A 13594-nucleotide genomic window follows, 5' to 3' on the forward strand; every position below is an offset into this window, starting at 1 on the left:
TACAGAACCAGTGTTGATGGGGGCATTGCATACAAAGGCTAAGAGAGGGCGGGGGAACAATAAAGCCTGACATGGCTTTCTCTCACAACTGTTTGAAACATTTTTCTTCTGTGGGCAAAATGTTTAGCAGAGTTTGATTAAAGGAACATAACAAGAGCCTTGCTGGATCAGGCCACAGGCCTATCTAGTCCAGCAGTCTGTTCCTACAGTGACTACCCAGGTTCGCCAATAGGAAGTTCACAAGCAGGACATGAGTGCAACAGCACCCTCCTGCTCCTTTACCCCCAGGGACACTGCCTCTGTTGCTGGAGGTAATATATAGCCATCATGATTGATAGCCTTGATAGCAGTGATACTTGGCAAGGCCACTAGAAACCAGATAAGATTGCTTGGTGGGTCTATATCTGGCCTATGGTTTGCAAGCTGGCTTTCCCTAGGATTGGCGGCTTTCAAATCATACACAATCCCTGCAGTTTAGGTCCTTGTGATGAATGTACCCTGAAGGCTTGTCTACAGCTTATGATTGCACTGCAGAGGCAGCTCAAAACAGCTTTTACCTTGCAGCAGTGTCAGGAGGTGATCATAGTGTATAGAGTAGCCTGTAATAAGTAGCTGAAGTACCATTCCAGCTAGCAGCAGCTACTTGCTCTAAATTTGAGGATTTATTTTGAAGTTTCTGGTGGGCTTCTGAAGTTCTGTGAAAATGGTCAAGGTACAGCTGATCATGACTCAAGAACCACTGTTGTTGCTCAGTACTAATTGGTATTTGCATACCATTCTTCTAAATTCCTTTGCCGTATTTGATGCTGCAGACTTTATCATATGGTGCAACACAAGACTGACGTGTGGAACAAACAAGCCTTACACAACACCATGCAGTTCTTACTGTTTCAAAATGCTGGCGCCTGCTGTAAGGTTCAGTTCTCTTTTGGTATTCCCCAGCACTGCTTTTCTCAGTGCATCCAATTACAGAAAACAGCGATTCCTGCTCTCATTACAGTCGTCATATAATCCTTATGTAACCCTACTTTCCCTACCAGCTCTTGAAAAGCATCCAGAAATGTCAATTGGTCCAAAATGGTCAGATCTCTGCCTCAGGCTGGCCAAAGGGGCATACAATTCTGGTTTTGTTTTATCTTCAGTGGCTCCCTGTACATTTCCAGGCCAATTTGAGATGCTAGTTCTTACTTTTAACGCTTTAAACCACAGATGAGTTGCCCGTGGAGCTTCAACATCCGGCCTGCAGAGCCTACTTGGGTTCCTCCAACCACAGCTCCCTGGAGGAATCCCCGTTGTTATCTCTGATCAGGTAACAGTAGGGATGTGGGCGATGCTGGGAGGAGGAGCAGCTGCTCTTCTCAGTGCCAGCCAAGTCCCCAGAGATGGCGCACACCATGCAAGCCAAGATGTCAGCTGGCACTGGGAGGAGCAGCTGCTCTTCTCAGCACTGGGCAAGTCCTTTGCCTTGTGCTTGAGGAGCATGGAATCTAAACAGCTTGGAAACAGAGTACCTTAAGGGTCCCCTTTCCCCCATATGTTCCCTCTTATGTATTCCGATCAACATCACAAGGCCTGCTCAGTCTTCCCACCCAATTAAAAGTACACAGCAGGGCCCACAGTTATGGAATGTCCTCCCCAGGAAAGCCTGTCTGGCCCACTCTTCACTCTGTCTGTATTGTTCAGCTACAACATAGCTTTTGGGGGAGGTGTCTGAGGCAGACTAATTGCGATGTTCATTTCCCCCTTTCTGCTGCTCTGGAGCAGTGTGTGTGTGTGTGTGTGTGTGTGTGTGAAGACAGTCCCTTTTGTTGCTGTTTGCATATTATCTGCATTAGTGCTTACCTTGAAAATCCTACATGACTTGGGACCCAGATATCTGATGGGAATGTCTTCTCCTACATCAACACCAAGCCTTCAAAGGCCCTCTTCCAGGTGCCCCTGCCTGGCCCCTATGAGTCAGGCCAGGTGACTACCAAGGTGTTGAGAGTTCTATTTTTGGAACTCTCTCCCCTAAGCAGCTCACCTGCTACCTACACTAATGTCTTTTAGATATTATGCAAGGACATTTCCCCCACCACCACCAAGGCTTTTTCTCTTGTGGTTTATCTTTAATTTCTGCTGCAATTGTTCTTTAGTCCTGCCCCATAATGGTGGTAAATTGCTGTCTTAATGGTTATTTTTTATTGTGCTTTATTGTAAACCACCCCTGGAACATTTTTGACTGAAGAGTCATATATAACATTTAAAAATAGAAATAAAATAAATACAGCACTGTTGGTTTTTAAAAAAAAATGCTTTCGATGTTTTTAATTGTGATTGTTTGCAGCAAACTGCTTTGAACTCATAAAACGGGATTTTTTGATGTTAATAATAATAATAATAATAATAGTGATCTTGGCAAATGCCAGTTTCCCCCTCAGGGTGCCACCTGAAACAGATTGTTTGACCCTGCTGGGTGTCAAGGCTGGCCCTGCTCATGGCTGGCTTTGGGCAGGCAGATATGTATCTTTATTCCCTTTTCTGGTTGTGCCCCAAAGCCTTGTTTTTGATGTAAGCACTTCCTCTTCAGCTCTTGCCCTTCTCCACAACCCCACCACAAATGTCCACACATACAAAACGTAGTCCAGTTGGGCCTGGCCTCCCTTCCCCACTGCTGCTGTGGAGAATTCCTAGAGTGTGAGTCAGGCTCTATAAAGAGAAAGTAGCAGTCATCTTCCCTCTCAGCTTCTCCCACTACTTGTAGCCTGATCTCAGCAAGCAGAGGAGGCCGGACAGCTCCCTTGACAAGCAAGGAAATGGTGTACAGTTGCCCACTGCCTGGGTGCCCTCTGCCAGCCCAGAACCAACTGTGAAACACGGCTAGTGCTCAGCCAATATTCAAGATTTAGGGGGACAGGCAGTCTGGGCCTGTTGCAGTCCCTTTCTAAAGCAAGGAGAGTTATCCTAGCCAGGGGAACTATCTGCTCCAAAATGGATGCAAACATCTATTCTACACTTTGACCAGGAAGAAAGGAAGTTTCAAGGTGTTTTCCTGCCTCTCTTCAGCAACTAGACAGTTGCTTTGTACTCTATTAAAACCAGAATGATCAGGGGGGTAAGACCTTGTATTAGGACCAAGGAAGGATGCAACGTCCCTGGAGTGACATTTTCATCAGGAAAAAATGACAGTGTGTGAAATTCCTCCTCCTTCAATGCACAGTACACAAGCAAAATGACCATTATTAATTATTATTGTCATCATCATTAATGAAACCAGTTACCTAGGGAGGTTGTGGGCTCTCCCACACTAGAGGCATTCAAGAGGCAGCTGGACAAGCATCTGTCAGGGATGCTTTAGGGTGGATTCCTGCATTGAGCAGGGGGTTGGACTCGATGGCCTTATAGGCCCCTTCCAGCTCTACTATTCTATGATTCTATGATCAACAACAACAACGGAGGGAGATCCAGTCATACATCTCTCAACTTCAAGTTCCCTAGGATTTTCTTCAGGAGCAAAACAGCAAGAACTTTAGGCCAGACTTAAATTTAAACGCATTGGACAAACTACCACACAGATGGGCCTAGTCTGCTCTCCGTGTGGCCCATGAAGCCGGGGAGAGACCCATCCACTTTTCTCACAACTATTAGCAGTGCCAGGACAAGAATAGCAATCAAGATTGTTGGGGAGGGGTTTCAATCTCTCCCTTAGTGATCCCATCTCCTGATCTCAGCGGGAAGGCTACAGGGGTTTAAACTCTCCAATCTCACCTCTGAGATGTGTGTGGGGGTGGGTGGGTACATTGCCCCTAGCCCAGCACCGCATGCTGCTCTCAGGGCCAAAAATGTTGCCCACTTCTGATCTAGAAGTTTATTTATACATCTTACCACACATCCTAACCTCCATCAGCTCAATTGATTTACAATAATCAGGCAGTGTTACATACCCAAAGGGTGAGAAACTGAGGCAAGATCTACAGAGTTTGGTGCTTCTTCTCATACACCCCTAGTGGCCTCTGTTGTGGCTCCCCAGGAACTAAAGCAGCCTTCCCCAACTTGGATGTTCTCCAGATGTACTGGAAGCTGTCGGTCAATACATCTGGAGTGAACCAGATTAGGGAAGGCTGGACTAAAGACTTGACCAAAAAAGGCCTGAGGGAAGCTCGTCTGCAAATCATGGATAGGCTGGGGCCTGAACAGTCAGGAGATGGGCAAAATGGAAGCGTGCTTAAGGCAGTTTAGGAAGCACCAAGGCTCACCCTTGTCTCAAAAGTGCCAAAAGCACCCAACAATGCCTTTACTGCCACCTAGGAAGGCAAGTTATATTACAACAGCCACGACCATATACTTGCAGTTAAAACCTTTATTACGAGTTCAGACTCATGACACCCTTTCAGGATGAACATTTATAACCCACCACTGGATCTCGCTCACAAACTTTTGAAAGGCCCAAGCCACCACCAGAGCACTTGGCGCAGCTCTAAAATGACCACCGTTACTTCAACCTGAGCAGAAGAGAATGAAGAGATCCTTCTGATGAAGCATTGCTCTGTGAAACAGATTAAGACAGCAGCTACACAAACTTCACATCCTGAAATGAGGAAGGAACGGCAACGGCTTGCCCTCTCCCCAAGAACAGCTCTCATCTATTCTCGATATACCTGGGCAGAATTTTTACGGTTTTCTGCAAAATGAGGAACCCTCCTTAGAGGCGGGAGCTCCCCCACAAGCCATAACACGCCCCTTTGTTCCTCACCACAACAAGTTCTAGCACACTGCTTCAATTAGAGGAACCGCCCTAGCAAGATAAAGCTAACCAATGAGGCATCTATTTGCTACAACTGTCTGCTCTGAAGGATTCAAAACCACTAGGATGTACAGCCACTGTAGGAAGCTGCCTTATACTGAGTCAGACCATTGGCCCATCTAGCTCAGTACCATCTGCTGCCTGGTAGCGGTTCTCCAAGAGTTCAGACAGGGGCCTTTCCCAGCCCTACCTGGAGATGCTAGGGATTGAACCTGGGACCTTCTGCATGCAGAACAGGTGCTCTACCACTGAGCTGGAGGGACCCATTTCTCCAGACATTTACTCCCTATTCCACGGGGTCTCATGGAATCCTCTGATTTATATGGAGAGATCCATGAAATTGTGCATCCATGAAATTGTGCACTCTTTGTGCAAGAGTTATAACCACCTAAGGTACCCTAATTCTCATTTGGTGGCGGTGGAGAGAGAAGCATCACTGGCCATTAATACTAAGAAACAGAGATAGCAGTGGAGAGCGCATAAGGAGCGTTGAACACCTGTTTGCTAGTAATTACTTTAGTTATGAGGAAGGGTGGTGGGTGGTGGGAAGAGTATAAGGCAGTCCAGGGAGACCGTCAGCTGGGGGAATTCCTTAAGACACCCGAAGAGCCCTCTCCACTTTCACACTTCTACAGAGTTAGCTATTTTAGGTCATTCGATACAATCCAAGGAGTCAGGCTGGTTCATAGGAGATGGTTGCTATGGGATTTGAGAGGGGCACATTAGGCACCAACACCCTATGGAGCCCAGGGCAAGGGACATGACACTCCCGTTTCCAGCAAGGGGGGGGGGAGTAAACTAAAACCCAGTAACAGCACTAGGACACATAGTCTGGTTCCTAACAGAGGATTCAGAATCTGGGCCTTCCTTGTTTATGCACCAGGCAAACAAGAGAGAAAACTTTTAATAGGGTTAAAACCACAGTTGGCTGTTAGCAGCAGGAAGCAACTCTCTACCACCATTGTTCTAGTCCATAACAGATATTGACTTTTTGCTCCTTTGCTTATTCACAACCTTTCCAGAATCTCAGCAGCTGTCAGACTTGGCTTCCAGAGTTTTGAAAAAGTAAAAACTAAAATCAAGCAAGTCTTCTAACAGATTGGACTGTCTTTCTGCTGGCGTTTTTGGAGAGAAGAGCGTCTCAAAGTTGAAGTTCGTGCAACAACCCTTCCACTCTTATTTGCAATGCTCTGAAACGGAGGCTAGGAGCTGCCCACTAACAAAGGTAGTAAGCCAGGCACATTTAGAGTATGCATCTTAAACTAGCGATCTGCCTCTTCAATTTTGGCGATATCCGAGCTGGCTAAGAGAGAGAGAACAGAAAAGAAGAAAACGAAAGAAGCCACTTTTTGGAGAGATGACTTGCTACGGGAAAAAGGAGCCGTAATTTAGAGGACTGTGCCATAAAGCAGGGGTGCAGATCATTGTTCAGCCTGAGGGCTGAATTCCATTTCCGATAAGCTCTCAGAGACCACATTCCAGTAATGCAGCTGTCCTCAACCTGGGGCGCTCCAGATGTGTTGGACTGCATCTCCCAGAATGCCCCAGCCAGCTGGGGCATTCTGGGAGTTGCAGTCCAACACATCTGGAGCGCCCCAGGTTGAGGAAGGCTGCAGTAGTGGGTGGAGTGAAAGGCAAAAGGGGTGGGGCCAAAATACCAAACGCCAGCATATTTTAGCTTAAAGCATTTACTGCCAGCAATGATAAACGAACTGCTTCCACTACTACTAAGCCTTGGGGGGGGGGGGGAGGGAACACTGCAGCATCCAGTGTGCCTGTTCCCCAAATCACCAGAGGGCTTCGTTTTCTTCATGTTTGCCTAACTTTTCTTCTCTTACGTGTCACCCAACGAGTACAGGATTGCGAATGACCACTACAGTAAAAGTTAGGTTCTCTGTTGCTTTGCTGCTATGGGGTCAAGGGATCTTCTCCACTGTGACTTGGACTACTTTTTAACAAGGAAAGTGTGCCCTGCATCTTTGGCCTAGAGGAACCAACCGTATCTGGGGGACATCTCTGGTTCAGTGCAGGAGGTTAATCACCCCCATATACTTCAAACAGGAACGACGCCAGAAGCAATGCTGTAACTTAGGGCAAATTCTAGGGCCAGAAAGGGCTGTGTTATAGGGATGCGCACTTCAGCCTTCCCATAGTAAATTACCCTACTGCCCCTACTGATGGAGAAGCAATTTATTTGAGAGCTACCGCATAGGAGCCATGGCTCCTTCTTTTCCTTGTCCGTTTTTACCAAGTCACAACACAAGTGCTCCTCAGCACAAGGAGAAGTACTCACAGTGGGTTCCGAATGTCATTACTGCTACCTGGAAACAATGGAAAACAGACCTAACTACCTCACTGAAAAATATACCATGCTAGTCACAACTTCTGGAAAGTCGGGGGAAACAAAAGGACTCCTCTCCTCTTCAAGATCTCTTGAAGCCAAAGTTGCCAGGTTTACCCTCAAGACCTGGACATCCCTGACAAGAATCTAGCTGCTTCCTACAGTGCACAGATTGGAAATGCCCTTAAGTGTCACGGTTTCCGGTTTCATGTAAATCATACCAGCCTATCACAGCCTAAGCCTCGGGACAGCTAACAGCTGGCTGGAAGTGCAAATGTACCAACATATTCCAGACATGTGTACACAGCTGGAAAGTGTCTAGTACTAGATTCAAACTGGGAGCAAGGAAAGTGTGACAGATTATGACCAATACTGAAAGGGCAGAATTCTCCTGCAACACAGGGAAGAAGGAGGCATTGTCTAGCTGATCAGAGGAATAGCGGTAGGAGGCTGCAGTACTTAAAAACGATGCACGTACAACCTGAGCAAGATGAGGTGCTAAGTTTTAATGAAATCATTTCTAGGGGAGAAAGAAACTGAAGGGTGATCTCGGGTGTGCTAACAGCTTAATCCGAGGAGAAGAAAAATCCGCTGATAAGCAGCTTGTTCATGAGCGACGTTTAGTTATACAGCCAAACCAGGCCTATCTAGAACCTAAAGGAGATGCACCTCCTAACCTTAAGAAGCCATCGCCAGTGCTTCCCTTATGCTACACTGATGCACACTGGAAGACCTGCTTCTCAACAAAGTAAAAAATAAGTAGAAAACACCTTCAAGGACTAAAGCTCATCAGGAAGACTGTACCAACTACAAAGGAATATGGACGGAGAATAAGCATACCAACCCCACCTCTGACTGTCCAAGGCTATTTCTCATTAGGTAATGCACCAGGGACTTTATATACTTGCCTGCTTTACTAATGTTATGCAAGACATTTCAAAGGTTGCTTCCCACAGTGTTTGGCTAATAGGGAGCTGGTTTAAACGGCAAATGCTGGGACTTTAAACTGACTGCAAACATGCAAGACCTTGCCCCATGGTAGCAGGGCGTTTCAGAAATTGATAGCGAGGTTGGCAGTGTCCAGCCTAACCTAACATGTTGGCACTTAAAAGTGAGAGGCACTTATGGCTCAAGTGGTGAGGAACATGGCATGGTCAATAAACTACAAGGAACTCACACTAAAATTAAATAGGTTTTCCAAGCTTCTGTGTTTAGAACCTTCCTTTGCCATAAAAAAAAAAACTATAAACAGAGGATTTCTCCCTTTTGACCACATCAAGCATCTCTTCTGTGTCCCAACTCTCCTTCCAAAAAAATAGTTCTGTAGCAGGTGAGCCGGACGAGAGGTCCTCTCCATGCTTCCAATGCTGGCTCTCCTGGCATCCACTGAGGTAGGTCACGCATGCCTGCTCCTGACATTGCAAGGGAGGGGAAGTTGGCCACTCACTCAGTCCCTCGTCACTTTACCAGGCTTGAATTGCTGAGGGCCAGAGGGAGCGTGGCTTTCTTGAGAGTTCCAGCTGTGTATTTAATCTGAGGTAAACTTTGAGTGCAAGGGTTTGGCTCAGGGCTTCGGACTGGCTCCTCTCCATCTTGCTGGGCAAGGACTTTGCTGTTGGGAAGAAAACAGGACTTGAGAGAGAAGTGCACTTCATTCTACAAAGCAAGGGTTTCCAAAGCAGGTTGGTTTCACCAATCTGACAGAATCGGCGATTTTATTGTTATCCCTATGCCACCTCTTTACTTGATGGGAAGCATGGATTGGTGGCTTATGGCTCCCCACTGTCTAGGCCTAATTATGTTCAGGTACACACTGCAGTAAGAGGAAGGAAAGTGGAGACAATGGCCTGGTTCAAACTTAATGCTGAACTATGGTTTAGTGCTACATGAACAAGCCTGCTTAGGGCTCTACCATCCCCTCTTCTCTGGCACATGTCAGGAAAAGACAGGCATCATCTGCTTCCTGCTGTAAACTACACTATTACATCCGAACCAGGAACTGTGATAAGTTGAAACTATGCTGTATTGCAGTGGGCTGGGGCGGGGATGCACAACTGGAGCCTGGGGCAGGGGTGGTGGGGGTATACAACCTGTGGGCTGGGGCAGGGGAGTGCACAACCTACAGCCTACACAACCTACATGCACAAGATTGCTCTGCAAGGGATGGGGTGAAACCCCATAGCCAACCTTACCAAACAGAAACGCATTCAAGAGAAGACAGCGTCTGATTATTTCATATCACCTCACCTGGTTCTGCCTGACTCTATCTTGCTCAAGCCGTTCACTTGGAGATCACTCTTCAAATAGAGGTGAGGTCTTGGCAGTGACCACTAGAGTGGAGAGAGCACAGAGGAAGGCAACTTGTGAGGTGGCAACTAACAGACAGCTGAGAGATGTCTCACTTTTCTCCTCTCCCAGTAGGCCCTGAAATCTCCAAACTTACAGGTGCAAGGGGAAGGAGCTTCTGACTTGCATTTCAACTATTTCTTATTTATTTAGTACATTTCTAATCCACCCAATAACTCATGTTCTCTGGGTGGATGACAACCAGTTAGAAAACTAAAACGCCATTTTAAAACACAATTTAAAAAACAAAACACAGTGCACATATTCAAAAAGAGTAAAACACAATATAATACAAAACAACAGACAGCAGAGGAATCAGTAAAAAGGCGACTGTAATAACCTAGGACTGGGTCTCTAAAACGAAGTAACTGCAGCACAGGTACACATGCTGGGATAGCAACAAGAAGGGAAGCTGCAGTTCTGAGGGGAAAACAAAGCTAATGTATAGGGAGAGGCCTCCCCCTGCCCCCCACCCTGGCTTACCATCACTGTGGAATCTGTCACTACTCCATTGAGATAGCCTTTGTGACACCAGCTTCTGAGCAGGTCCACCCCTGGAAATGGAAAAGCCACACAATCGTGTGAAAGAATGAGGTTAGGTAAGCAATTGCGCTGACTGTAACAACACAGGCCCCCTCAACGATGCATTGCCAGCAGGAAGAACTGAGGCAGCAGGTATGTGTAATTCAGGCCTTGCTACTGAGTCCCCAAAGACTTCTTCCCTAAAGTGACAGGCACGACTACAAGGCCCTGTAATTCATCACAAGGTCGCAAAGAGGACTGCAATGATCCAGCAAGGGGCACTGCCCACACGACACTCTGGCAGCCCGTAACGGTAAGAGATGATAATGCTTTGGGCAAGGGCACCAAACAGTTCTGGGTCAGAAAGCCTCATGTCCACTCCACCTATGAAGGGATGGTCCAAATCCTTAGCAGCTACGAAGGAGCTACCTGGAAGGAGGTGGAAGGCGTTGATTTACCTTTGGCCTTATTCAAGAGGTATTTCAGTTCCCACTGGGCAGTAAGGATGTTAAAGTATCGCGGCTGCTCAAAGAAGCGCAGATAGCGCATGGATACGCGTGAGGGGAAGACTCGCTCAAACTGCCCACACCGAGCAAACTCATCCTCCGTCTCCACCAGGACACGCACATCATCTGGGGTCAGGACATCCAGGATGGAGGAGCAGAATTCCTGCAGCCAGGAGTGACAGGGAAATACCACAGTTTTCCAGAAGACTCTATGCATCCCACTCCTTCTCTACTACCACTGCAACATTTGCTCTTCTGGGATGTCACACCCATACACACACTCACACACACACGAACAATGCAAAGAAACAAGAGATGTATCAAAAATAGAAATGTTATTTACTTAACACCGTATAAGATTTTTAAAATAGATATATAGATTAGACCATGACAGATGTTGGGAGGCACAATGAAGAACATACTATTCTGACACTGAAAAAAATCAAGCCATATCAGCACAATATTCTGCTATATGTTGTGCAAATTATGAGATATAGAATAACGGCTGATACACTGAGAGTTTTGTTAAGTTATCTTAAAGACTATATAGAGGACTGTGATATAGAAATAGTTATTAATTTACCACTGCCAAAATCTCAATAGCTGCTCATTAGAAGAAAAAATTTGGGACATTGCCACAATGATGAAACTGACTTATTATATTTGTGTGAGAGAAAAGCACTTATTGAAAAATAAGTTTGTCAAAAATTGGGTAATACTTGTATTCTGGACTGATAATTTCAAGTTAACATTCATCTATACTCTATTTTCGTTCATATGAAATGCGATGTTTGGGTTTATTTCAGATGGAATTTATTTTTTGTGTGACTTTGTGTATTTGCAATGTTATAATAAATCCCTGTTTAAATAAAAGAAAATTAAAAATGGAGATTTGGAAGCTTCCCAAATTTCTCTGCTACCCTCAGAGAAAACCACACATAAAAAGCATGTATATGAGAGAGAGGTGTGATGCTTTAAGGCACACTATTTATAATTTTCCAAACTACAAGAAAAAAGATTGAAGAATGGCCTTGGCATATTGAGGTACTCTTCAACTATGTAGCCACCTTGACTGCCATTTTTGTAGAAAGTAAAAATAAAATAAATAAATGTGTGTTTGATGCAGTAAATATTTTGACACTAAGCTAAAGCATTTGCACTAATAATTAACCTTGCTCCAAATATAGTTGGAAATTTAGCTGGCTCCATTCTGATTGTTATTCTTTTTGTAATGTGAGACCTTTCACACTCTTTCAGCAACAAATTTATACTAAAAGAGAATTCATTCTTTGAGTGCCAATCCTCCTGTAATTACTCATATAGCACAAAGAGGTGTTACCAGCATCCACCACGCAACAAGGAGGAGGCATCACCACTATACACTGCAACATTTTGTTGTTGGCCCGCTTCTATGTACTAATAGCCAACTCAGATGCTGAGTTATGATAGTTGCAGATAACCAAGATAGGGCTATGGAGACACAATTAGCATGCTCAAGAATCCCAAGGTTTGCAGAAGAAACAACAACAACAACAACAACAACAACACACAAAAAACAGCCCAAAGGAGGACTGAGCATACTAAATGGCCAGGAAATCCTGGTTGACTATTGAGGAGTGGAGAGTGGAATGGAGTTTCCTGAAAAGGGCATGGCTGGCACACTGAACAGGAAAACACATTTTGTGCAAAATTTTGTTGCAGATCCCACTTGTAAAAGGTAATGATCGGGTTTGCAAAATCGGGGAAGGACAATAAGCCATTGTAGAGGGATGGGAGAGGGCGTTTGGGGAAGGTATGCTCCCCACTACCTACCTGATCAGGCACTTTCTGGGTCAGATAATAAGCTTTCTTTGTTTTCTCAGCAGTGAACAATTCCATAGATGGCCTGCTTTTCTCCTTCATGGCACTATTCAAGCTGGGTACAATGATAGTTAAAAGTCAATACACAACAGAGCCACTCAGTCAAGACAGTACCCTCCATTCAGCCAATGCAGCAGGCAAAGCCTCAAAGTGGTGCTTAATAGTACAGCAAGCTCTAACATTCTTATAACAGGATGCAGCTCAATGTCCAGATGAAAAGTTCCCTTAGACAAGACATGGCCCGCAGGCCCACCCCTGCTACAAGTGATCCTGGAAGCCAGGGAATACCATGCCCCACTCCCCCACCACAAAAGTGGTTAAGTGGTTGGGGATCTGCCAGGTTTGGAGGCTGCAGATTGTGTAGCCCTGTCCTAAATCAAGACCCGCCAGAAATCCTCAAAAAGCAATTTCAGAGAACAACTGAAATCAAGTGAGAACAACTGATAAGTAACAGACTTCTCCTTACGTCCTGATACAAAAAGATACAAGAAATAGACAATGGCCCAAGACCAATCACAGCTGTTTAGAATCTATATCAAAAAATTACAGTGCAAACTGTTACTTTGAATAATGTGCTGCTCAGTCCGACGCAGGAATACTTAAAAGTGAACCCTACTGTGTTCAATGGGCTTTATGTAAAAAGCAAGTGGGCAAATGTTTGCACCCTGAGCAACTTAAATTTTGATCTCATCTAACAGTTATGCCAAGTTGCTCATTTTGCAAAACAGACCTAATTTGCATATTAAATAATCCACGGCGGGCTGTCATGTGGTACAAACCTGCCCATACTCCTATGGGCTTCATAATAAAAATGTGGCATTTCTCCCATATTATCACAAACTGGATTCTCAAAAACTAAGTTACCACCTCAAAGGAGTCCTAGGTCGTGACAGCTAGAGAGGAGGACACCATATACCCATTGTCTGCAGTATCTGCATCATCCCCACCATCATTTGTATAAAAGGAACCAAGGCTGCTGATTCTGAAGATTAGCCTACAAGGACTATTTATTCTATGTCACTTGCACAGCAAAACAAACAGAAACCATGAATAGTATATACTCTCCACTAAACACACATTTAAATCCTGTAGACTGCACAACTCTGTGCATGTATCTTTGCGTAAATTATTCTACTTCTGCGGAACGGGGGGGGGGAATGTATGGTAGCTACTGAAGCCATTTCCTGGCAATCTTGGTCAGATAACCATGATTACCCAGCTTCGAAAATTTCACGA

At 45.2% G+C, this 13594-nt stretch overlaps 1 protein-coding gene across 2 annotated transcripts in view; it reads right to left on the reverse strand.

Moving 5' to 3' along the window:
* Positions 1-6399: 6399 nt before the first annotated feature.
* The window catches only part of TTLL4 (tubulin tyrosine ligase like 4), a 31985-nt gene continuing 24790 nt past the window's right edge, over positions 6400-13594 (reverse strand). For both annotated transcript variants that reach the window (XM_063116780.1, XM_063116779.1), the window contains exons 15-19: positions 12311-12413; positions 10451-10661; positions 9954-10024; positions 9372-9454; positions 6400-8736 (exon numbers count right to left, since the gene is read on the reverse strand). In XM_063116780.1, coding sequence (XP_062972850.1) covers positions 8583-8736; positions 9372-9454; positions 9954-10024; positions 10451-10661; positions 12311-12413 — 622 coding nt within the window. In that variant the 3' untranslated portion in view covers positions 6400-8582. The remainder of the gene's footprint in view (positions 8737-9371; positions 9455-9953; positions 10025-10450; positions 10662-12310; positions 12414-13594) is intronic.

Source organism: Elgaria multicarinata, chromosome 2 (genome assembly GCF_023053635.1).
Source record: "Elgaria multicarinata webbii isolate HBS135686 ecotype San Diego chromosome 2, rElgMul1.1.pri, whole genome shotgun sequence".
NCBI lineage: Eukaryota > Metazoa > Chordata > Lepidosauria > Squamata > Anguidae > Elgaria > Elgaria multicarinata.